The sequence below is a fragment of the Dermacentor variabilis genome, chromosome 6 (assembly GCF_050947875.1).
Source record: "Dermacentor variabilis isolate Ectoservices chromosome 6, ASM5094787v1, whole genome shotgun sequence".
NCBI classification, from domain to species: Eukaryota; Metazoa; Arthropoda; class Arachnida; order Ixodida; family Ixodidae; genus Dermacentor; species Dermacentor variabilis.
In genome coordinates, this window is record NC_134573.1 from 115,975,758 (window position 1) to 116,002,863 (window position 27,106).

Consider the following 27,106-nt stretch of genomic DNA (forward strand, 5'->3'; position numbering starts at 1 on the left):
CGTGAAGCCCCGCAGACCGCAGGAACCTTAATAACGCGAGTAAGTCCTTCAGCACGGATGTTCTGTGGGAGTACTGCCCTAAAGCTTTGAGTTCTGATAGTGGACGATTATCGAACTGATCCAGTATTCTGCACATGTAGCACTTGTCTATGGGCACTATATTGCGGCCAGACACAGATAATATGTGCGAGCGTCTCATCGATGTTGCATGTAGCGCATGTGGGGCTGTTGGCCATTCCAATAAGGAAATCATATGAGTTAGTAAATGCAACGCCTAACAACAAACGGTACAGCATTGTCTGTTCACGTCGTGGTAACCCAGGCGGTAGCTGCATCCGTATGTCCGGAGACAATGAACGCAAACTACACATGGTGCAAGTGTTCGAGTACCACAAAGCCGAAGTACATTCACGGGACATCAATCGCAGCCCAGCCGCAGCGTCTGTTCGCGAAAGCGGAATCAAGACACGTTAACCTCTTTAATGTGCAGATCGGGTAGGTTCGTCGGTTGATGTCATTCCCGCTGATGCTGCATGGTCCTGAAAGCCATTGAAATATTATGTTGTGTCCCTTGTCATGGCTACGATGATACATGTGTCGAATTTCCGAGGCCAGTTGTTAATTGGGTCGGTGGCGCATTGGGCTTTGTATGCACTGAAGGGCTGCCTTGGAGTCACTAAAGACTGTCCATTGTTGTAGTGATTCCTGATTAATGAAATCAAGTGCAGCACGGAGTGCGGCAAGTTCAGCACCTGTCGATGCGGTCACACATGCAAGTTTTTAATTTGATTTAGCTTTGGCTAGCTGTGTCTTTAAGCTGATGAAGCAGATGGTGCCCACTAGATTAGAATGGTTCATGGAAAAGAATTAGCTTTTTCCTGAAATGATGACCGGATTTAGGCGGGGACGATCTGCTACAGATGAGATCACTGATCTAGCGTCCACGATCGAGCACGAAAAAAGGAGGCGCCGACTTGTAGAAGCAACAGTGCACTGCACAAAGCCATTATTGATGCCCTCATTAATTTGGGCATCTGTGGCCGTCTCTACATCTGGAGCAGTGTCTCTACATCTGGATTGTAAGTTACCCATATGGTCGCATAGTCTTCGCGCCCACGAATAATGGCGAAACCTGAAGACACGTTGTGGTTCATGGTGTGCCTGCAGGAAGAGTGCTCAGCCCGATCCTCTGCTATGTTGCCCTTATTGGCCTTGCAGAAGTGATTCCTGGTACAGTACGCATCAGTACCTATGCCGACGATACCTGCATGTGGGGATCCGGACTCACGCGACCGCAAATTCATGCAAGATTGCCGCGAGCTGTTTCTTCATTGTTTCGGTACCTACAGTGCCAACGACTGCAAATTGTCACAGATAAGTGCGCTGCGATAGCGTTCACACGGAAGGTTATGTGTCGGTAGCCGAATACTATCAACGGTAATGTCGTTCCATATGTGACCCACTACATATACCTCGGCGTTGTCATTGGCTGCGGTGTTTCATGGCCGAAGCATGTGGCAATGTTAAAGAAAAAAATTAGCTGGACTTGATCAAGTTTTTCGCATTCAGGCCGGTATGAAGTGGGGCCCATCTGAGCATTCGCTACTCCGGCTGTACCAGGCTCTCTACGTCGGCTACATTCGGTATAGCCTGCCAGTTTTACCAAATATGAGCCTGTCATGCTTGCGTACGCTGTAAAGTGTCCAGGCACAGATGCTGAGAGCATGTCTAGGGGTTCGACGTTGCTTCTCAACTCACGGTACAACTGAGGGAGCGCGCATCCCCTCTGTGCCTGTCGTTCTACTATGCGAAGCTCTTCGAGTGTTCCTAGGCTGTCAGCGACGCCACTCCTTGTCGACACTTCCCGACATACAGCCAGTCTCCACTTTTACGAGAGCCATTAAATGCCAAGAAGCCGCCATATCACCATACTTTCCCCTGATGATATTCCACGTATGTCCTAATGGGTGATGTACAAAACATGGGTACGTGTCTCTATTCCCAGAATTTCTAAATGATCGCAAATACCTGCCATGGGGCATCAGACATTCAACACTTGAATATATGACACAATAATATGGTTCGTAGGTGAAAGTTTATACAAACAGATCGGTCTCGTCGTATGCGTCAGGTGCAGCTTTCGTCGCGCCTGTGCATCAAGTCATACGACGCTTTTGTCTGCGTAACAAGACGACACCAGCATCCACGGAACTAGTGGCAATCAGAGAGGCAGTTCACTATATTTCGCGACAGCCTCCCGGGGCGGCTTGCACGAACATTTAATAACGAAAATAACAACAATTTTACGAATGCGTTCAAATGCGGATTAAGAGTACTCTATAGGGAGCATTTTAGAGCGCGTTCTAGAATTGGTTATAATTTTCGTTATTACATGTTCCTGCAAGCCGCCCCTGGAGTATGAACAGTCTTAAATGACGCAAAATAGTCTCTGCAGCTACTTTGAATTGTAAAGGATGAAAGCTCTTACAGTGTAGGCTCTTCAGACTGCCAAGATATACACTCTAGCGGAAGAGAACGGCCACTACATAACATTTCGATGGATTCCAAGCCACTATGCTGTACACGGCAATGAGCTGGCCGATGCAAAAGCGAAGAAGGCACTGAAAGAACCAGAGCCGCTGCTTGGGATTCCTCTTTCAAGAGCGGACGCCAACTGCCTTCTCTCAAGCATCATCCGAAACGCGACAGAAAACCAATGGGACAATCCGGATAATCGTCGCAGGCCACCCCAAAGATTGGACCCTAGCAAGAAACGTAGGCTACCACTAAAAATTCAATCCAACTGTGCCAGTCTTCTGCCCAGACTTAAGTCTTCGAGCCGTTACCTGAGGCCACCACAGCAAGAACTGCCGGACTATTCTTTGATAAAGTTTCTTCTTCTTTCGAACGGGTACGTACAGCTCATATGGCACACGTGTCTTCAGAGTGTGAGTCGCGCATTGTGAATGAGACTATAGGTCATGTACTGTGTGCCTGCCCTCAGTACGTGGAAGAGCGACAAAGTTGAGCAATGAACTTATGCGCCTCGACAGTCCGCCGCTGTGGAAGGACGTTATTTTAGTCCATTGTTCAGACGTTAAATTGAGTTTTAAGGCCATCATGGCCTTCCTTGACTTTTTAAAGAGTAGTGTCTGGACTGTAGGCTTTTAAGTAGGCCAAATTGCTCGCGATATATTTTACATCCTCCTTATCTCGTCATCGTCACCCACAATGTGCCTCTTCCTTCCTTCTTTCTTTCCCTGTTGCCCTTCCCCCAGCGCAGAGTAGTTGGCTAGAGGAATACACCTCAGGCCTACTTCTCTCCACCTTGCGACTTCTCTCCACCTTGCGGGTTTCCGCAGAACTATTACGCCAAACTCTTGCCTTTGCTTAGAGTTATTGATGAGTTCGACTTTGCCCTGCCATCTGCTAGCCGCCTGCTTAGCTCAGATGGTACAGCGGCTGCCCTGGAAAGGCGGTGGTCTTTGGTTCGAGTCTTGGGCTAGGACGAATTATCCTTCAACTGCGAGGCTTTTCTTTCCAGGAACCCGTATGGGTTTGCTTTGTAGCTATTGCTGCGATTGGGCGGATGTCTCATTTCCCCTTTACTAATTACTTCTCGCCACCTTACGTGTTTCCGCAGAACTATTACGCCAAACATCAGTCGCATGCCTTCGTTATCTTAGAACAATGCAATGAAATAGAGCAAAGGCCGTCAGCATTTGCTTACCTTGTCATGTTAAGATTATTTTAGCGTTCTACGCCCCGTTCTCACATATTGCGCGTGCAAGGCAGCACCCATATGGTACCTTCATGTATCAAGTAGTTCGGGTATCAAAAAGAATATTCTAATGATATTCCATCTACAAAGAAATTACAAGGTGAAGAAGACCACCACAAATCATCTGCACCTAATTTTATTTTCATGTTTCGCTGCTCCTGCAAACAATTGAAGTTTAATAAAAAAAAGTTGATACCATAGTATCACTAACACACACCTGTGATGCCGGTACTGTTATTGCTACAAAAACATGACTGTGGGAGCATGGTGCCAGCATTTATAAGGTTCCACTTAAGCGCGGCAGATGCTACATTGGACAAACCGGTAGGTGGATGAACATTCGCTTGCGTGACCATGAGCGTTCCCCGAGGGCTGCTGAAGGTTCAAACTTGGCTGTTCATTGCCGTAGCTGCTTGGACTGCTCTCCTTTGTTTTGAAAGACTGAGATTATCTGCAGGAAAACTGGTCTGCTGCAAAAATAGATTGTAGAGGCAGTGGCCATGTGGTGCTTTAAGGATGGTGATCGCGTTAGCTCGCCGTAAATTGCTGTTTCTCAGAAAGAGCTTTTGTTTCTTTCAGTGTGATACCCACGGGTTCGGTGCCTCAGTAGTCTTCCGCATTTATCTTAGCATTTGTATCGTGCCACTGTTGAAGGTCGCTCTGTGTGTTTTTTTTTTTTTTGGGGGGGGGGGGAGGGCTTGGGTTAGATTGGGTACTGGGTTATTGCGGTGCACACGTGTACCTGATGTATGTAAGCTCGGCGTTCGTTTCATTAAATCATCAATTATCAGTACCGCTTCGTGTTGTGCAGTTTCGTGTGTTCCTTGCGGTAACTTCCCAAATCGTGAACCACCAACTGACCTACGCCCACACTCTGCTGTGTCGGCAATAACGTAATTTGCTGTCTTTCGCAAAGACGAAAATGTACCGCGTGGAGGTGGCTTGATAATCGCTGTCAAAAATTAATTACAGCAATCTCTTGTACTAATTGAATGGCCACTCGAAGTTTTCTGGATTGTTACGCGTCATTGTCATGACCACTGTGTTATCGGTTCCTGCTACCAACTTCATGATAGCCGGCTTGCTATCGTAGACCTTTTCAATCATTACTTCTATTAAATCAACCATAATTTCTTGAATGCCGTCCTCATCTGAGGTGGTGATTTGAATTACGCAGCTACATAGTGGTTGGTACCTTTATTTTTTATTTTTATTTACAGAATACTGCAGGCCAACTTGTGACCCAGGCAGAAGGGAATTCGTTCATACAGCAATGCAATTAAATACGTTCAAAGAAAAGAAGTGCATATGAAATATGAAATACATTGAATCATATGAGGTACATTGAAGGATGATATAAATACATTAAAAACACGTTCTACAAGCATACAATGCAAGGGATTGAATTGAAAGTAGAGAAATATTTACAGTACCACTTTACACAGTTCCTTCTTTTTTCATGCTAACACGCATGAAAGTACTCACGCGGTCACACGTTTATTTGAAATGCAGTTTTTCAATGGCATGTAATATATTATTGGACAGGAATACATCGTTCCTGTCCAATAATATATTCCTGTCCAATAATATATACCATACTTCTGTTTATGGTAACAATTATGTTAACGATTTTCATCTTTTTCATACAGCGGAAGTTCATTCTTTCCCATTTGGTAAAAAACAAGAACAAAAAAAAAACGCGCGCAAACTCACAAAGAGAAAATGGCTTAAATATCATATTTACTAACTATCACGAATGCGCTAGCGACTCCTTGAAGGAACATTGTTAATCTTTTTAAGTTAGCGACAATCACTGTGTGTGCACAAGTCGCTTTGCCCACCGATTGATCACCGCTAGACAGCGCCGAACCTACGGAAACATAGATGCACCGCATTTTAGGCCCCGTTTGCATTTAAATAGATTCTCATAGTGAAAAGTCCTGTGTCAATTAACTAACTAGTTGCATCCAACAATCAAATATTAGATGAGTAAAAAACAAGCATATTTCCTAGCTGTTATAACATACTATTACCAAAATTAAATGTTTCATATCTGCTGCGTCCTATAGAATTAAGTGATTATATGCTCGATGTTTTCACATCATATGCACTGATTAAAAATGAGCTGCTAAACTGTTGGCCAACATTCGAGCGACCTGAGAATAACCTATTGGGATCACAACAATAATAGCGGCCATCTATGACTGCAGTTGTCTTAAGCAAGTTATAATGGAAATATTTTCAACACATTAAGGTCAACCACTAGCAGATTCCCGCAACTATCACAAGCACATGTGAAAAAAAAAAACGGAAGGCCCTTATGAGCCCGGCCGTGCTAGAACGCGAGCACTATATGTGCTCGTGTTACAGCGTGTGGCTGTGACATGAGGAGATAATGCCAGCCCCCACCGAAAACTACAATTAACTGCAATAAATTCCTCAACCCGAAATGTGGTTTGTGATCGGAGAATTGCGACAGCGTTGAACAGAGCCGCCGGCTTACTCGGAGAGGTGGTCGCTACAATTACTTTCGCAGGCCTTTCTGAGCGATCGCACACTTTGCACACTGCATGCCGGATGTGTTCGCAAAGAAACGGGGCTGGACGCGCGTGTCCTGGCCACTCCATGTAGTCCATGGCGGCGGCGTTCGAGACTCGCGTTCTGATCCGGGTGCCAGCGCGCTCCTCTTCAGTTGTGTACGTTATCAGTTATAAAGTAATAATACATAAGCCTGGCTTTTCTTTTTGTTCGTACCACTTGTCGTATTACGCAGCACAAGTAGGCGTCAAGAAAGACGAGTATGAACGTGTCGCAGCTTGCTCACCTTCTAATTCCACTGCATGCTGCTGTTCCTGATTTCAGAACCGGGCATCGTCTACCCGAGGATGCTGAGTTCGAGAGACGACACGGGGCAAAAAGTAATCAAACTCTCGGATCAGCTGACACTTAATTTAGAAAAAAGCACCGTCTTTCCTGAGGAGCTTCTCGTGCACACTACCATCGATGGTACGCCAGCGCGCTATCTGGTAAGTTCTCTCAGGTAATATTTTGTGATGAAACACTAAAACAGCAGAACAGCTGGAAAGATAAGGCATACGAGTACCACAAATATAAAAAGAAGGCTCAGTAATGTATCGTTGAAAAGAGTTAAGGATCAGCGCCTAAACAGGTGACCGACACGGGGACATCCTTAGGAGATGTGACTTATCTTGAACAGCGCCGATCAATCAATACACGACGTACACATTGAAACACGTGGTCGCATTGCCCGCGTGTTTGAAATTTTTTCCAGCAAGACAGACATCGATATTTACAACAAAAAAAAAAGTGTATGCGCTTCTGCGTCATTAATACGAACGCATCCTCCGTCCCATGAGGCAGAAAATCCGGCGTGATCAAATGATGGTACCAAGAATGGCCGACAGTGCAGGGAGTAAGAACACATAAAGAAAATGCTCGGATTGAAGTCAGATTTTTCAGGGAGCTTCATGTAATCAAAGTAAATTATTGCACGTAAAACGAAAATTTGGTAAACGTGGTATGGGTGGGAATCGAGCCCGCGGCATCGGGTGCGAGACGAGCAGGCTTGCCCGACGCCACGGCGGCTTCACGGTTCTGGTTGACTAAACGTTGTACCTAGCGCGTGCGTCAATAGGCACGTGATGACGCTAACCTCAGCAGTAATAATAAAAAAAAATTATGGCGTTTTACGTACCAAAACCACTTTCTGATTATGAGGCACGTCGTAGTGGAGGACTCCGGAAATTTCGATCGCCTGGGGTTCTTTAAGGTGCACCTACATCTAAGTACACGGGTGTTACCGCATTTCACCCCCATCGAAATGCGGCCGCCGTGGCCGATGTTCGATCCCGCGACCACGTGCTCAGCAGCCCAGCACCACAGCCACTGAGCAACCACGGCGGGTTCAGCAGTACTAGAGAAGATGGTAAATAATATTGGAACGTTAATTAGTAGTAATTACGGATAGTTTACCTGAAGCGAAGTAAAACGAATTTAGCTTACAACAAGTTAGAGTAAGTTACTTGAGGTTGAATAAAGTGAAGTAAGGTATAGTAAATTGAATAAAGGTGAATTAAAGTGAATTAAGGGGGATTAAACTAGATTGAGGTAGATTAAAGTGGATTAAAGTTGGTACAAATTAGATCAAAATAGATGAAGGTAGAGTTGTGAAGTTAAAGTTAGGTGACTTATGGTGAATTAAAGTCAGTGAAGGTGAACTAAAGTGGATTAAGGTGGAATAAAGTGAATTAATGTGGCTTAATGTGGATCACGTAAGTGTACTTAAGTAACTGTCAATTTTTTTTTCAAGCAATTGTAAGCTCTAAAATTTAGTTTCTTAAATCTAGCGCCTGATATGGCTGCAATCAGTCTTTTGCAGTCTGTTGCAATAGTCAATCGAAACCTGACTGGTAGGCTCGCGATTGCACAATAACGACAACGTATACGTTTGTGCCAATTGTGGCGGCGTGCTTGCCCACCCTTGTATTATTTTTGAAAAGTGGCGATGTAGAAGCCACTACTCAGTAAAAAAATAAAGCAAAAGTAAAAGCAAACGCATAATAATATCTGGTAATTTCGGTTTAATTTCCCTGCTCCGAGAGCACATGACCCAGTGGGTAATTGTCAACTTTTCTTAAAAACGAAAGATTCGAAAATATGCTAATGTCGCGTCGACTTAAATGGATCACGGAGACCATGGATAAACGGAACACGCTTAATGGGGGAGAGAGACAGTTTTTTCATCGAAAGGCAGCGACTTCCGTTGGCGTATATGTAATCACGCGCTTGCACAGGGAAAGAGATCGGACACAGGAAAGCCCTTGGAGAAGGACGGATAAGGGGAAGAAAATGCAATATGTTATCACGGCATGTACAGATGAAATAAAGGTGATGGGGTTGAGGTAGACACACTAGAGCTTGGCATTTAGGCCAATGTGTGGAAGGAACATGGAAAATTTTAGCGTAGGGTGTTGCATTGAAGAAGAAGGCATAGAACCTACCATTCTTCCTCGATTGGGTAGCAGAGCCTTCACGCCTTTATAGCCTGGGCATTTCGACAAAATGGCTTCACACCTTTTACCACACCTGAGCTATCCCAATAAGTGTTGGCGGAGTTTAGACGAAGGCAATGATACGTTCTCTCAAGGTGAAGGGGGAGCTATAGTGGAAGATTAGATTATAGGACAGGCCCAAATTAGTGGAGAAAGTGACGTGCAAGCGACTGATTCATTTCCGACAATTCCTTTCCTCATGCGATCATTTCTTTGCCATTAATGATGCGTTGTGATTGTAAAGTATTTTCGCTGGAATTTTTTTAAACCCGGGCATTTGCAGGCAGCTAGATCCGCTTTTTTCCTTGCCGCATCTATGTCCCTGTATCCAGGAATCCACAGAAATATGATAGTGTGGCCAACGACAGTTGCATATACTGTGAATGTAGCCAATGTCATGAGTCACTGGATGTTGGTTACGGGCCCTGTCCAAGCAATGCAATCGTTAGAACCTTGGATTCATTTCCTAAATTCTGGTTTTCTCGCAGGTGAATGGGAAACATCAGGAAGCGAACCTCTACCACGACATACAAAACATGGCGTCCCTCGATGTATCTGAGGAAGATGAACTTGAAATAGTAAGTGTAATCCATTTATAAGAGCACCGCCTATTTGATGTTTTGCCTAATATATAACCAGCAACATTAGCAAATTTTTCACTCACTCTGTCAGAATTAATACCACCATCACCATCATGTGCTGGATACGTCAGCGTAATTTTGGTTTTGTAAAACCTGTTTTCCGCAGTTGATTTACATTAGAGAAATTAAAAAGTAGTGCAACTACAATACTTTAATTAACAAACATTGTCATCTTAGCAAGGGATGCCAAGGTAGACTAAAAACGCCGCGGACTTTTCGCTGAGCAACCTCCGTATTTTGGTGAGTGATCTTCAAAAACAAGGGGATTGGTGTCAGTGTAAGATCAGCTTAAACTGAAACCCTAATTGTTTTAAATAATTTCAAACTATCGCTAAACGCGATTATGTAGAGCACGAAGTCCATCTGCCTGTACCTCCTATTTTTACGCTTTCCTTAATCTCACAACAGCGTGGCGGGGCCCTAGTGCAGGTACGAGGTATTTTTGCTGATATATTTTGCAGCATTACAGTGTCCTGCTGCACTGAAACAGTGTGAACTGCTACTGCACTGCTGCTGAGTTGAGTGATTGGCTTCACTGCTGCCTATACGACCTTCGTTGTGTCATCGCAGTGTTTTTCAGTTTCTATTTGTGTGGCTCTTCTAAAGATTTCAGATATAAAGCATATGTGGTTTCCAACATGCTCGCAAAGCGGCCGAATTACACTCGAGATGAAGGATGTTTAAATCTTGCTTCATGGCTGTATGCTATTTGTCTCACAAGGACTACAGTTTCTTTTCGTTAGACACTAAGGTTTACAGAAAAAAGATGGACCTTCTTGGTACTGAAACCGATTAAGGTACAAAGCAAAAACCGTGCTGCTTGAGCGCAGAACACTAAAGAACGAGTTAGTTCCCGCTATTATAACATGATGGCCTGAGCACCAGGTTTTCGACCGGAATCTGCACGCTGGCCAGTACTGCCAACTGGGTAGCACATCCAGCTTGCACGAATTTCATTAAGTAAGTAACTGTGCGACAACAACAACAACAGCAACAACAAAAAACATGCTCAGTATTTAAAAAGGTAAAAAGTGAAAGCGCGACTTCGGTTTCTTCCTTGTGTTGCTGACAGCCGACTCTCACAGATCACAGCGGTACTTGATTGAATGCAACTTTATTTATTAGTTAAAATATAAGAAAGAATACTCTGGAAGCAACGCCGGGGCTCAAGTTTGTCGCACAGGAACTCACACATGGCGTCCGTCGAACACGCAGTCAGACTCTCGCGTTCACACTCGCACAGCCTCGTCGTCGCACGATCGCAGGCACACTCTTCACGGAACGCAATCCCACCACCACCCGCCGTGGTTGCTCAGTGGCTATGGTGTTGGGCTGCTGAGCACGAGGTCACGGGATCGAATCCCGGCCACGGCGGCCGCATTTCGATGGGGGCGAAATGCGACAACACCCGTGTGCTTAGATTTAGGTGCACGTTAAAGAACCCCAGGTGGTCAAAATTTCCGGAGTCCTCCACTACGGCGTGCCTCATAATCAGAAAGTGGTTTTGGCACGTAAAACCCCAAATATTAATCCCACCACCACCTCACCACCGGGCTCGTAGCGGCCGCAGATCGGGTGTACAAGGTAGGGGGCGCTAGCTAGCAGGTTGTGAAACAGCTAACACTTGTCACCATCATTTATCATCATTTATCATACCCTTATAAATGCCTCTTGTGTGATCTTACATAAGTGGGGGAGCAATGTTCGAAAATATTTACATACGTTAGTCATGTTAGGCTCACGTTGATTCGCAATGCGACGGAGGGACGGCGAAAACTTTATTGGGACAAGCATCAGGGCAACAATCGCAAGATTCAATCACAGAGTGTAGGAATAATTGATTAAAGGCCTCTGTAGGCGTTGTATACTGAGACAGTTGAAAAGGAGGCGAGAAGACCGGGGCGCAGGCAATAGAAGTGTTCCTCGTTGATGATGGAATCTGTAATAGAACTTGTGGAAAAGACATGGCACGCTGAATTTTCGGTGAAAGAACAGAGTAGTAAGGCCAAGGTCTGATTTGACGTTCGAGATACTGGTGCGACGATAGTAATTAGAAGAAATGAAGCGAGCCGCACAGTTTTGTGTGGCTTCCAAGGCATTAATTAGATAAGTTCGATGGTGGGGACCAGGTAGCAGCCGCGTACAGGGCTTTAGTGAGCACGAAGGTTTAATAAGCACGTTTGCGAGCACACGGTCGACATATCCAAAGGGATCTCATCATAAGGCCATGTGGATTTGCTTTAATATGCGTTACTTTATTAGTTATTGCGTTAAGGTCATTTTGCAGTAAATATTCGGCAATTGGGGCAGTAATGCGCCGATAGGCAACCCAGTCATCTGAGAACAGTCGGATACAAGAAGAGAGCCCGACAGAAAGATTGTTAATGAAGATAATAAAAAGGAGAGGGACGAGAACTGACCCTTGCGGGACACCGGACATTACGTTCGTCGTACTAGATGCATGACTGCCCAGTGCTGTGAATTGCATGCGATGGAAGAGGAAGCTCTGGATCCAAGATAAGCTAAGCGATCGAGGGGGAAGCATGCAAGTTAACTCATTAAGTGATAATGCGGAACCTGATAAAACGCTTCCGAGAAGTCAAGGTGTGTTGCGTCGGCCTGTAGAAGGCAATCCAAATTCAAGCGCCAGCCAGTTGTGTTCAAACATTTGGGTTTCGCATGAGAGGCCTGCGCTGTCCCAAGTAGAGTTTTTATATTTTGGATCATGCAGCCCGGCAAGTTCGATTCTGGACTCTACTGGGCTCAAATATTGTTTCCGTTAATTTTTGTGATTCAAGTTAAGTACGGGTTATTTATGGCGTAATTAAAATTGGAATGCTTCTTCGTCTCATCAAAAGCATTTCCAATAAGGTAACGAAATATCGAGCAAAAGTAATTTGGCGTCGATTATGAACTCAAGGGAGGCTATTTATGGTCATACGAAAGCGACTCCTGATTCATAAAAAAATATCTTCAGAATACAGTGTACGCCATGGTCAACCAGTGCGGAAACTTCGCGTGCCAACAGCAGCGCCGTATAACACACAGCCTACCGAGCGGTGTACACAATCTACGGTACACATGCTACGATTTTGCATCGGCGATTTCACCGCTCATATTGAAGCACGTGTGTCCAGCTTCTGACCTGTCTGGACACCGACGTGCTATAGAACGTAGCAGTGCGTGCGCCGCTTACAACCTGTATGGCCGCGGACCATAGAGTCTCCTACCACATACTATAGGGAACTCTGGCGCTGCAGTCATTCAGCCATCATGGGACTGATGGGAAGTACATCAATTTGTCTTATCTTCGTGCTTGTGGGTTCAGACGTTCTTGTGGCTCTGTATATTACGTTTCGTATGCCTTCGTTGTCGTAAATTTCGGAGCAATCTATACTCTTCGATGTGCAGAACACGCTGCAAACACGCACAATCGCTACTAATTGCAACAATTGAGCTTGTCGAAGTGGTGGAATGCTCGAAGTGGCCAAATGCCTCGAGCGCGCCAAGCGTCTCGAGGCACTCGAATGCGCGCAATAAATTCCCAAGGACGTTTCACATTGCTTACTGATGCAAGCGATTATGGCGTAATGGTTTCAATATAGGGCTTCTCTGCTATAGGTCCTGTGTTCGCATCCTGTGGTCAGACAATTTTAATAATGTTTATTTAATTATTTATTACGCAGTACGTAGTTGAAAATCACGCGCCTACAGAGTAACGAAGCCGCTTGAAGACAGAAGGATAAAGTTTAGGCAAATCCATGTACTTTCCATAATTTCCATGCTGGGTCAACCATTCCCATTGCAGCCCCCGTAGACACTAGCGCCGGAGTTTCCTGTAGTAAATACTGTATGAAACTCTATGCCATGGATAGAACTTGGCTGGGTGCATCGGCCTAAGCAAAGGTTAGTACAGGCGCACGTCTGTTATCGCCAAATATGCCGTGCAATCCTCGTGGCCCCCTACTGGACGGTATCAGCATATTTTAGTTTCACACTGAAGCAGCCGTAGCACCTCCTGGCCAGTGCTGGTTGAACATAGCAAGTGAACGCTACTTATCGGTTGGCCGAACAACAAACTAGATAGCCTCGCTCGCCCGTGGCAGTAGGGCCGTAGGTGATGTGGCCACAAAGGCACAGTTCACAGCTTAACACGCTAGCCACGCGCTAGAACAAGCGAGGCCCGGAATAAAGATTGACACGCCAGTGTCAATCTCTATTCAAGCCAGGCACGTCGTCGTCCACAGATAAGCCAGAGGCTGCTTATGGGAACGTGCCACTAAATACAAGGATCCAGATCATCTTCGAATAGCACGTCGCATGACCCGGCGGCAGAATCGCCGGCGCGGCGCCACTAAGGACTCACAGGAGAGGAAGGGTGGTAATGCTTGAGTCTCCAAACGTGGACGACGTCGTCGAACAACAGAACGGAAGATGTTGTGGAGCCGATGGACACGATCTCGCACGTGAGTCACTTGTCGAAGGACGCGATATGGGCCCGTGTAGCGAGGAAGGAACATTTGAGAAAGGCTCGCATAGCGGGAGGGGGTCCAAAGTAGCACGAGGGCACCCAGAACAAAACGTTCGTCGCAGTGTCGCGTGGCCGTAAAGGCGCCTCGGATTGTCTTGGAGGAGGAGGAGGAGGAGGAGGAGGAGGAGGAGGAGGAAGAAGAAGAAGAAGAAGAAGAAGAAGAAGAAGAAGAAGAAGAAGAAGAAGAAGAAGAAGAAGAAGAAGAAGAAGACGAAGAAGAAGGAGAAGAAATAAAGAGAGAAGGCTTGGTTGGAAAACAGCAAGTCCAGTGCGGGCTATCTGCCGCGCTAATCAGCCCGGGCAATAGCGTCGCGTGCATATCGGATAGCGGAAGTTGCAGGGGAAGGAAGAAATATGTCTAACGGTAAAGTTGGTTCACGTCCGAACAAAAGGCAAAACGGAGAATATCCAGCAGTATGGTGGCGGGAAGAATCTTATGCGAACGTCACGTATGGCTGTGCAAGGTCCCAATCACGGTGGTCACCCGACGTGTACTCGGAAAGCATATCTGTTATGGTCCGATTCAAGCACTCGGTCAGCCCGTTCGTCTGGGGCTGGTATGACGTGGGGATCTTGTGCTGCGTGGAGCATAAGCGCAGGAGTATTGTCGATGGCCTCGGTCAGTCAGCTATTGACGTGGGGCACCGTGCACTAAAATTACGTTACAAAGCATAAGTCCACCGCATCTGTAGCACAGCTGGTCGCCAGCGCTCGTGCTATTGCGTAGCGCGTCGCGTAATCAGTAGCGACGGCAACCCCTTTGTTTCCTGAAGCAGATGTGGGAAAGGGTCGGTGAAGGTCCAAACCGACACGGAAGAAGGGCTCAAGGAGGATGTCGATGGGCTGAAGACACCCAACAGGAAGCGTAGAGGGTTTCGTTGGGCGTTAACAGAGCTCGCAGGCGCTGACGTAAGGCCGCACGGCGCGAACATTGACAAACTAAACATTTACGTCAAGCACGGCACATTAATGTCCGCTACAAACGTGGTCTTGTTTGGAAAGTGTCGTAGTCGACAGAACGTGGTAATTTTAGGTTCATTAAGATGCCCAATGACTCTTTTTGGCCACTTAGGTGAAATTAAAGAGTTTGTGCCTGAGTGCTAGTGACAGAACAAAAAACAGCCTCGAGGTAACTAGCGGGAGCATAGCTCGTACAAAAAGAAGTAAAATTTTCCACTAGCGTTGAACCTGAAACCCACGAGTCTTCGATGACACGCTTCCCTGTACGGGTATGGTTTACTACAGTAACAAATAAGTTATTTAGGAGCCTCCAAAGAACCTTATGGTGTGTTTTATTGTTTTCAAGTAAGCGCACTTGCTATGCTGACTTGAACTATCTTTACTGGAATATTTTTTACATACTTCAAGATCAGATGGAACAGTGGCAGACATGACGAGCTTAAGTAGCTTAGATTTATGGTTCAATGCGTGTACATGGACAAGGGTAACACAAATATTACGCGACTAGGCATTAGCAAGTGCCATTTTAGCAGCAAAGCACTTATTGTAAATTTCTTTCATAATGTATTAAAGCAGCGCACTAAAATCGACGCGTTCGCGCACAAATGAAAAAGAACATACACAGGTGCTAGACTGCAACTACTGCTTTAGCAACTTTAGCAGCACATTTGCTGCGATGAGCTTTGTTCACAACTAGCTTCAAACGAAATTATTAATGATGTAATGCCGCGAGCAAACATTATTCTAGAGAACATGCGAATGACTACGTCATGCTTGCTAGAGAGATTCTTTAGTGATGCAATGAAGTTAATGTTCGTTATATCGTCCTTCTTTTATTGAAGAATTAAAGAAAAACACTATATTGCTCAGCATTATTTCAAGTTTCCTCACTTGTAGCATGAATCAGTGAAGCCGAGCTTGTCGCTAGCTTAAAATAATCGCTAATCTGAGATATTTGTGTTTCACTCGGGCACAGCATAATTGATGCTTTAGATAGAGTGGCATTTGAAGAAAAATACATATTTAGAATGTATGTGAGAGGTCATCTCTCGATCATTGTTTAAAGCTATATAACGAGGAACGCATTCACCCTACAGTATTAGATTTAACAATAGCCACGTTTAGAATTACGAGATCATCATCAAAATGGCGTTTGCAGCATGGCGTTCTGGGACACACGTTGAGAATAAAGCCATTGCCTGAAATGGAACGTTCTAGCGAAGGTCACATGGCTCACATGCTTTACCACGTCGATGAGCCGGAATTTCGGCATCGTGATGAGCCCAAAGATTACGGTGAGTGACAACCAGACATGCTTCTATAAAGCAAAGCTTCCTTTAGCGCAAGAATGTTTTCCCAATCCTGTGTTTGGCAGTACTCAACGCGAGTTCGGCAGTTTGTAATGCTAAGAGGCGACTATTCGGTAGAGGCCGCTATACAATTTGTTTAGTAAGTGCTGCTTTGCTAATCAATGCTAAGGATTCATTACTGTGCGGAGATATATTGGCGAGGCAGTGGCGTTTTCGCATGAGTCTTAACATCTCTTGGCTATTGATATTTTTATAAGTACATAATACAGAATTCAGGAAGTTGCTGAAGCCCATTGTATCACGGCTTTACATTTTCCAAAACAACTTAGTTGCATCGGTTCTCAAAACAGCCCAAACACTAGGAAGTAAGTGATGAAGCTTCGAAAATGAGTAGCACAGTGTAGGCAAACGCCACAGAGCGAGCAGCCCTCGTTACTTAAAACAGAGCCGTCGGTAAGATATATTTCTGGGCTTGTAATTCACGCCTTATTCACAGACCTGGTGGCAATGCATGGGCCAATAGCGATTGCCTGTTGCGGTCTACAGGGCCCTATAACGCAAAAATATTGCAATATGCCTTTTATTCCAATAACCCGCCGTGGTTGCTCAGTGGCTATGGTGTTGGGCTGCTGAGCACGAGGTCGCGGGATCGAATCCCGGCCACGGCGGCCGCATTTCGATGGGGGCGAAATGCGAAAACACCCGTGTGCTTAGATTTAGGTGCACGTTAAAGAACCCCAGGTGGTCAAAATTTCCGGAGTCCTCCACTACGGCGTGCCTCATAATCAGAAAGTGGTTTTGGCACGTAAAACCCCAAATATTATTATTATTATTTTATTCCAATCTCCTGACGTCAAATTTGCGTAACCGCCGGCGCAAGCATCCGGCGGTGACCCGCAGGGTTGTGTGTACAGACCAATTAAAACGCTCTCATGGTTTATAGGCGGTCATTGTTGTTTGCTTGAAAAACGAATAACATTGTCTGCATTGAGCGGCTAGCCGTATCTGATTAGCTGACAAAAAGTGAGGAGCACGCTCACGTGTAGAGGGATTCGATGGGGCCGAGCCACTGTACTGAATATCGATAACCGGATGAAGAGGGTGGTGCCGGCGTCTGCGATTGGTCCGCTTTCCCTTACTTAGCTCGAGGTGGCTGGTCGAAAATCGCGGCTGCATGCAACGGTAGGTTAATAATGCCGATAAAACGGATCCTCAGCAAAGAATAGTTGGGAAAGCGAGGTCATAAATGCTACGAGGTCACGCAAATAGTTTTGTTGTACGCAAATAAACCTATGCTCTCCGGCAGGTGCGAGTAGCCAGTGCCTGAGCGATCGGCGGAAGCCATCTTTGATTCCTTTCGGAGCGGGGCAGCCTGCGGCTATCCAGAAAAAAAAATCAATTTAGTTCGGCATCTTAATTCATCTTTAACGCGTACACGTCACTTTGACGCGGTGAATTTTCGTAGTTTTGTGACGTCGCGTGACAGACAGGTGAAGTGGGTGCGGCCCGAAAGCGTTTGACCAATAGCCGAGGGCTATTGGCGAAAAGGTGTCGAATGTGAAATAACGATTTTTCTTTTATTCAGTCCAATGATGCATAATCAGTGGGTACACGTCATATCAGATTGGGAGCTATCGCGGTTTTCGTGACGTCACGTGACAGACAAGCGAAGTGGGGGTGGTTCTAAATATGTTTTTGACCAATCTTGGAGGGCTGATTGCAGGATTGGAATAAGAAAGTTTGGAACAGCTTTAATGTTATAGCGCCCTAGTGCTACGCGTCGAGGCTGTCTGCTTTTAATTAAGCTCGGCTGGTGCGCGCAGCGGAGTCTGCTTCTGAATAGATTTGCGCAGCTGCCTATGTCACTCACTCTAAATGAGCTTGTTCAAGGTTGTTTCTAAATGATAAGTTTACGAATGTTTATACAGTATATTTCTGCCCCTTCCCAGCTTGCTTATATCACATGGCAGATGTAGTTGCTTTCTGAACAAAATAACGCCCAGTAGCACTGTATGCTGCGTGGCTCCACAGGTGAAGCCAGGTACCCGCTCACTAATGCAAAGGGCGCGCATCATCCCTCGCAAAATTTTGCTTTCCGGTCGCGTAAATACAGTTAGCCACGATATTGTTATTTGAGGCTGCAGTTTAGTAAAATAATCAATTCTGATATTTTTAATTACTCAGCGGTGCCGCTTTGTGATGTGTCGGCCTTCGTCCCTCATTCCTTCCGATGCGCCATGTTCTGTTTTCAATTCCTCATACAGAGTTATTCAGAATTTTACTTCCCGCACTATAAATTTGCGCTTGAAGCAATTCTAAAATTTTATTGTTGTTTTACTGCTTTCACGTGATTATGTTGGTGCACATAATACTATGGCAGTAAGTAAAATATTGCTGATTTGGGGCTCAGAGACGTACAAGCATTTATGAAGATATCTTTTCTTTTGCGATTTAGGCATTCCAAAATCTCTGGACCCTTTGGCCTTTTCCGCCTCAGAAAAAGAAATGCCAAGTAAGTGAACAACGTGCTAGTGTAACCCGCCTTGGTTGCTTAATGGCTATGGTGTTGGCGTGCTGAGCACGAGGTCGCCGGATCGAATCCTCGCCAGGGAGACGGCATTTCGATGGATGCGAAAACACCCGTGTACTTAGACTTAGGTGCATGTTAAGGAACTCCTAGTGGTGAAAATTATTCCTTAGTCCCCCACTACAGCATGTCTCAAGATCATATCGTGGTTTTGGCACGCGAACCTCCATCATATCTTTTAACGTGCTAGTGTCTGTGAGAGGAGCTTAAGCGGAAAAGCGTGTGTACAAAGACAAATAAAACGTGGGATGAAATCTCTGTTGGGCTAGTAAATTCAAATTTTAGCGCTGAACAGCAACGCATACAGATTGGATAAAGAACACCAAGTGGTGTCATTCCCGTCTTTTTTTTTTGTGTGTGTTCTGTTTTCTTGCTTGTTCGCCCTTCTCATTGCAACGGATTGGAACCAGCACCTCTGCGAAGTATAACACGTTGCTTACGTCCATTTGTCGCCTTGCCTAAGACTGACAAAAGAAAGAAAGAAAAGCTGAAAGCTTTTCCAGTTGGAATTGAGCAGGTGTCGACAGCGAGAGCCGCTTCCACAACTCTAGAACAATGCAGCATAACTAAAACCAGCCCTTAGAACTTCTCGATAGACCTCCGCCCCCTATCCTCATATGAAAACTGTTGGATTGCGATAGCAATTATATGTACGTTGGAGGCGCAATCGTGCTGTTAGTACAACCGTCGTCGTGCTGTCCATCGTCGTGTGCCCGTCACGTCGTCTTACAGCACATGCCAGATATCCAATAATCTCGTATGAACAGATGTGTTCCATATGTATTCTCATATGTATTCTCATATCAACGAGATTGTTGGATATGTTACATACGGGTCATATGAGATTTGAACGCGATAGCGTTAAGGGCCCTGTGTCGCAAAAAATCTGGACTCTGCGTCAAACGTCGTTTCGCTAAATATCATTCCGAACCGCAACCACGCAGGTCCTCCGCGTTGCGGAGAGGCGTTGCTGAACTAATTGAATTCCTCCAAGCAAAACGCGTCAGAAAAATTGTGAAGTATGACCTAAACACAACCTATTCACATGATAGCGTCGGATTGTAATTAGAATACACCAGGAAACGTAATTCTCTTACGCGAAAACTGAAACATAAACTCCTTTTCCAGTGTTTCTACCATTCGTAGATAGGCACGGCCCCCTCGGTTCCTTGCAACAACACCAACCAAATGCTGCTCGCCTCTGCGCATCCGCAAGAAAGCTGCTGTTGCCGGGAAGCGTGACAAGCAGTCAGAGATCTTTGAATGCGATCGCATTCCACTATTAAGGGCGACGATTAGGCCTCCTCCATATTGTTTCGATAGGAAATCGTTGTATAAAATGTGCTCTGAGAGTCGCCGCTTGTATGTTCTATTTTTGGTACTTGTTTTACGTATTGCTTCATAGTGTCACGTGGTAGTGACGGTAAAGAACACAGTAGCAATACTGTGAAAGAGAAAACTAACTTTTATTGGGCGAACTTGTGCCCTCAAAAACAGGCTACACTTGAAGCACAACGACAGCGGCGAACAAAGTCGGCGATCATCGAAAGTCCAATCGGCGGGTCAAGCGCGTCGGCTTTTATACATCAGTCGTCGAACGTTCCAGAGTAATCACTGGGATCCGCGTGCCTTCCATAAAGTTCTACACCATTCGCGTCGCGCATACATGCAGTCAGATTACGTAAGGTTCGGCGACAACAGACAGCGGATAGAAGCATCGATAACATTCTAGAAACTTCCGATACATCAGGGCGCGCCCTGCGCTGAGCGATAACATTTGTTAGGCGGGGAAACGTGGTCACCCATTAAAGATAACCTAGTACACGTGTCAATAGTACGGCGTTAAGAATGTTATCATGCCGTAATTAATATATAAAGCAAAACTGCTGTTCTTGTTTTATAGCTGGCCCAGCTGATACACGGAACACTTCGGCTTTCGTGGAATCTAGGAGTATGGCTTCAGGTGAGTGTCTTTTTTATCGCCTTACATATAGGGTAGCTTAAGCATTCAATTTTTTTCCTGGTATACTCAGGCAACTCCGGGGTAACAAAACAATGGAAAAAAATGTTCGACTATTACGAAACTCCCTAATGCGCCATTTGAGCGCAGCTCGATACGTGTTTTCACTTCGCGATATATTCAGTCAAAGAATTTGAGATCGAAACCACCGCACCGACTGGCAGGGGCCGGTGCTGTCAGCGCCTTCGCAGAGGGAGGGGCAGTATGGGAGCCTTGGCATGCTGAGGAGCATCGGAGCCAGTTGTGGTAGAAGACGACGACGAACGCGCTAACAGTGGCCCGAGCGCGTTCGCGCGGTTACGCCAAGAGACGCCGACGCTCAACTCAAGAACGGGCGCCTAACAGCTGCGCTGTAAAATGAGCCCGTGCACAGAATCATAAAACGACAATTTTTTCGGCTGCGGTGTACAGATTTCCCACATTTCCTGCACCGTACGCTGTCTAATGAGAAACAGCTAGATACCTTTTGGCGAGGGTTTGCTCTCACTATGTCATGTCATCATCTTCAGCACATAACCCCCCCCCCCCCCCCCTGCCGCCTGGACAGACAGTGCAGTGCGGCAGCCGAACCCTGTGAGTTGCTTGACGACATGATTGACATCGATAGTACCGTCGTGCTCGAGAGCGAGAACAACATACTTACGGTAGCAGCTCTCCTTCGAGTCGTAGCCATCGCCGAGACAATAAACCGCCTGTAGTGAGCATTGACACCTACTTAAATGTAAGACATTCGCAAAGTCGTCCGCGGAAGAAAGAAGGCCGCAAGCCGTATCAATAAAGAATTCCGCAGAACTCACGCAGTGTGGGAATCAACGTTATGCGAACCACATTGCAGGTGACAGGCTACACTGCTTCTTTTGGCGTTGCGCAAGGTGTTATAAGATAGAGCAACGTGTCCTTGTAAGGCCAGCACTGTCGCGTTCCATTTCCCGTTGTACTGTTCCCTAAAACTATACAGCGGCCCTTCGCACCCAATGCCGTTCCAACTATAGCTCCATTGCAAGCCTCCTACCTTGATTCGCTCGGTCTATAAACGCGTTCGTGGTATAATGAGCGGGACGCGTGGCTATTGCGCTGCGGGATCCCCGATGAATACCCGAAACCGAGCGTATGTTAGTTTGCAGTGGAGCTGTACAGGGTAGTTCCACAACAATTTTCCTACGATGGCAACTTGTGTAAGCTTAATGCGCATCTGGGAGGTATAGACCCATTGTACTGACCGGAGCCGGCGCAGCATACAAGGACTATGTTACCAACATAGTAGACAGTGAAGAAGCAGGTTTATGGAAGCGTTGGAAAATGTCAGGTGCAGCGAAGGAATTGGATCGGATTTGGTGAAGGGGGCGTCATTTGTAGAACCTGGCATAGATTTCGAAGTACTAGCAAAAGAGACCCCTAGGACTACTGAAGGGTGTGAGAAGAATCTTGACTTTCCTGTTTTTAATGCATGAGTTACTCGGGTTTGCATACATGTGCAAAGTTTAATATTTCTATAATTTTCTGAGGCGCTTAACGGAATTGAGAAATGACTTTCGCTACTGGAACGCACTTTATAAGAGACGGGGAATGCTTGGCATTAAATGCTGCCTCAGCTTCCCGAAGTCACCTCAATGAAATAGTGAGAACGACTCCGAGATGTTGGGTTAAATATAGTTATACTGCTTGCTTGGTGTTTGTTTAATTAGTTACTTTCTTGTGAGAACTGTTGCATCAAGCATTTTCGAAATAATAATTATAACTTTACAAGTCTTAATTTAAACTGTGGCTAAGGGGTGAAACCGCTACATTTCCGGCGAGAAAGCTTAGTGCTGATATATGATGCAGCTACATGCAAACAAAAATTAAATTGGGGAGTTTTATGTGCCAAAAATACGCTCTCGGTATGAAGCATGCGGTAGTGGGGGACTCCGGATTAATTCTGGCCACCTGGCGTTCTTTAACGTCCCCCTAAATCTAAGTACGCGGGTGTTCTTTTTTGCATTTCGCCCCTATCGAAATGGGGCCACCATGGCCGGGATGTGATCCCGCGACCTCGTGCTTAGAAGCGCAACATCAAAGCCACTGGTCTACATTTTAAGCTGCGATGCCCGAACGCGGGTCTTGTGAAGAGCGAGAAAGCGCTAGGCTTTCTCGCTCTTCACAAGAAAACAGGGGTGCGCGTTTGGTACAGGTGGTTAGGTTACTCAGGTTTCGCGAGACATTGATTATGAAATTTGGTGACAAAGGGAAGCGCCAATGTTTGACTATTTAAAAGTGATGTGTGCTTTCGTTTGTACATTGTTCTTTACAGCAATTGGTCGATTGCCCACCACTATATACCCGGAGGTACATGTTGTCGTGGATTACCTGCTCTGCAAAGCGTACGAATTCAGCTTAAGAAAAATATTGCGATTCCTTGCAATCATGGGGAATGCAGTGAGTAATGATTTTTTGGAAAATGTAGGCTGTGGTTGCCGCCTGTAATGTTGTTTACTGTTGCCGGAGAATCTGAAATTGCCTAGAGATAAAAAACAAGTACAGCAGATTGATGGCCCACACAGCCTCTCGCTACGTTTCTTATTGCGTATTTTGAGGGGTCGTTCTGATCGTAATGCCCCGATGAGTGAAAGTCACTTAATTAGGGCGAGTGATTAAGTAGAACTAATACAATTTGCACCCAGCGTGAGAGAACTGCTGAATTCCCGTTATCAAAAGCTGCTGCACAAAACAGGAAAGTTGAAGCTGACGCATAGTCGAGCCCTGTATGAATGGCACATTCCATGAGAGAAATTAGCAGCATAGACCGAAACCAAAGAAAATCCCAGAAACTGTTGAAGTTTGCACAAAAACGGCGTGGCACTTCGTGCATACAGCTCGGTTTAAGGAAGCCTGCTATGACACATAAACTGTGAAAAAGTATTTTTGCGTTAGGGCTGCAGACTGTCGGGCTAATTGGGGTTTCATACTGAACATTGCGCTGAGCGGAAAGATTTTGTAGAAGAAAGCAGAGATTGAAGGTAAGACCCTTGTGGCGTCACCCTGCACGTAGCCTAGCACGTTCACGTCAGCACGTAGCGGCTGGTACGCGCTGACGCGTGTTCTGAAGGACCAGAATGAAGGTTTACCATATAGCGTACCATACCATCGAAGGGAAGAGTTGAGTTTATTTAAAGTTTTTTTCTTTTACTTAATACATATTTAATGAGGTACGGAATGAGGAGATGTCAGTTAAAAGGTGTTCCAACCAGCGCTGCATTGATAGGCACCTGTACGATCGTAAATGTTTCTTGAGGCGAAATGATGGTTGCTTTACTCGCCGGAATGCGCTCTCGTGCGGTCCTCCTCTTTGCTGATGATTTCTTACCACGGATGAATCGATTCTGTAATCTATGTCCTCAGCCTAGGTGGAAACTAAGGGTGGTTTAATGATATGCGCGGAAAGGTGTCCAGCCTACATGATGTCGTAGATGACCTTGATCTTGCGTTAGAAACGAGAGGCGACGTATCTTCCACAATCACTACACGCGGCTTCTAGTGAATGAAGCCTAATAGCGCTTGACATATGAAAAAGAAAGAATCGGTCCCAATCAATGTCCTACGTTATCTCACTCCTCAGGCGCGGCCTGCAGAGTGTCCAGTATATTTCGGAATATTTATTAAAAGTGCAAACCTCGCCGGGTTTCGTGGCTGTGGAAGCCGAAGCCTGGCTGTTTCCTTGCAGAATAGGCCAGCCAATAACAGCGGAGCACGCGCGCTGCGCGAACCGCTGGGTTCCTTGCAGCACCATCAGATGGCGCTCACCTCCGCGCATCTGATATGCTGATTAGAATAGTTCTCTAGTACTAGATTTGTGCGATGGAGAGAACCTTATAGAAGTCAACAGTGAGAATAAGTGTCATTGACTGGTAACATAGCAAGTCTGAAATGGGCAGCCATGTGTCGATTATACCTTAGTCTCAGAAACAGGCTACGAACGACTAGGCCAAATGATGTTAGATGAACATGTAGAAGATAGCCCAGGTAGCGATCATTTAACGTTTAACCATAAAATTCAGGAGAGATACTAAAGAAAAACACGAATAAATAGCATCAGAATTTCTAGAAATGAATGAAAGCAATTAACAGAGATCACAGAACTAAAGAAACACACGGAGAAGAAAATGCAGGCGTTTCGTCCAACGGTCTCGGAATATAAGGAACTTGTAGAAGTTATGCAGCAGGAGATGAGACTGACACGGCACCAAAATTGTTGGATTGGAAAGACGAAACCACGTAAGTGATGGAACAAGGAAGTAAAGCAAGTTATACAGAGCATAATCAGGCGGCTAGGGATCATCGAGAAGCCAAAAAGTTAGGATTCCGCAAGAAGTGCGCCTTAGATGGAATAAAAAAGCGACATAAAGGGGGTGACTGAGTTCGTGCCAGGGAAAATTAAATGCACTAGATAATGTTCAGTGCATAACATTCCCAAAGGAGAGAAAGGCGCATGGGAAAACGTGCAAAAAAAAAAGCTGGACAAAATGCAGCAAGCTGGAAATTATTCAACATGATGTTTTAGGATGCGGTGCCGAATTTGGCATTCGAGCTTACGCAACTAGGGAAGTAATTTGAAATTTAGGCAGGTATTTTGACTATTAAGTTAATGAAAGATAGCCGAAAAATTCACCAATTTGCGCAATACTGCTGCTATCGAAACACAGTTGGTCCCACCGTGGTATCTCATAGCCCCCTATTATTGAACAGCACTGCCCGCCGTAGTTGGGAGACGCGGTAAAATAAAATCTGAATGTCATAAATGTCTACTTTCTTTTTGCCTTTGCTTTATCTCTCCGCTATCCTATCTGTTTTTAATTTCTCCTTACACTTCATCCAGGGCAGGGTAGCAAACCAGAATCTCTCCCTGTATAACCTCTCAGCCTTTCCCACCAAATCTCTCTCTCTCTCTCTGTGTTTCTCTTTATCTTCTAAATGTCGGCATTTCTTGTGTTCCAGGCCAACTTGAGATTCCGGAGCCTTAGGCAGCCAAAAGTTCAAATACGAATTGTCGGTGCCAGCGTGACGAAGACCGTAAGCTTCCTTTCAAATTTTTTGGTCGCCGTAGTATCCATGACTGATGTTGCAGCAGAAGTTAAGAAAACAATCGTGATTGCGTTTCTCACCCACTTCGATCAATTTCTTGGACTCGTGAACGAAGGTGGGATAGGTGGGCAAAATGCCGCATTTAAAGGAACGCTAACGAGAGAGAATAAGTTCCGCCGCTCATGGTAAATGTGCTTTTCTACAATTCTGCAAAAATACATTCTTGTCATGAGGAGAGACTTGGGAAATTTCAAAAGACGCAGGAGCGTCACAAGGGTGGCGACGCCGCCTTGAAGTCCCCGTCCCTCTCGTCGCAGAGACGTTGTGAGATCTTACGGCGTCTGTTCCGACCTACAGTTAAATTTCCATTGGTGAATGTAGATTACATAGCGTTAGAGAAAAAGCCAACTACTAGACTCGTCAAGTACCAGAAACAGTGACTGCACCACGACGGCATAAATGCGGTGAAATACGACGAAGTTTCCCAAGCCACACTGAGGTATACTGGCACTGGGGGCTGGGCGGAAGAATTCAAATGAAACTTGTTTTTTATTATCTTCTAATGATCAAGCTATTACAGCGTCATTAACAAAAATGGAGCTTAAAAATATATTCTAAAGAAGTGAAAGCGCGAACTCTGGGTAAGATGGGGCAAAGTGGAAAAGAGGAGGAAGAAGGGAAAGAGAACAGAAAGTGCTTCGCATGCCCTGGCGTTAGATCTGTTTCTCTTACAATATTTTACCAGTCTATAATAAGCCAAGTGCTTATCTTTTCTTCCCTTTAAAACGACGCACAGCAGAACTACAGAGGTTCATTGCCGGGAACATTGTTGCAGCTAGGTAACAGCTGACTTTGGTGTTTTTCGAGGCTTAGCTATGGGTACTTCTTATTAGTTCGCTTATAAAATAATATTACAGGTATTATGGAACAATAACGTAAATCAGTCACTGATGATTACTGATAATTACTGCTAAAGCTGGATTCTAGTTCAGTGAAATACACCAAAGCATTTTTGGCTCATGAGCAGCTAAGATGTTGCTAGCTACATCGGGTCGGATATTTTTATTAAAATCTGCCTCGAAAAAAATTATATGCATCTTTATCATTTGTATTGTTTTGCGTGCACTAATGTTTGATTCCATTTTG

General features: G+C 45.3%; 1 protein-coding gene across 1 annotated transcript in view; it reads left to right on the forward strand.

Moving 5' to 3' along the window:
• Positions 1-27,106, forward strand: part of LOC142584337 (A disintegrin and metalloproteinase with thrombospondin motifs like) — a 62,090-nt gene that overhangs the window by 4,535 nt on the left and 30,449 nt on the right. Inside the window, exons 2-8 of the mRNA XM_075694489.1 lie at positions 6,644-6,807; positions 9,342-9,431; positions 16,145-16,280; positions 18,751-18,807; positions 20,786-20,845; positions 23,193-23,317; positions 25,874-25,948. Of these exons, the coding sequence (XP_075550604.1) occupies positions 6,644-6,807; positions 9,342-9,431; positions 16,145-16,280; positions 18,751-18,807; positions 20,786-20,845; positions 23,193-23,317; positions 25,874-25,948 (707 nt within the window). The remainder of the gene's footprint in view (positions 1-6,643; positions 6,808-9,341; positions 9,432-16,144; positions 16,281-18,750; positions 18,808-20,785; positions 20,846-23,192; positions 23,318-25,873; positions 25,949-27,106) is intronic.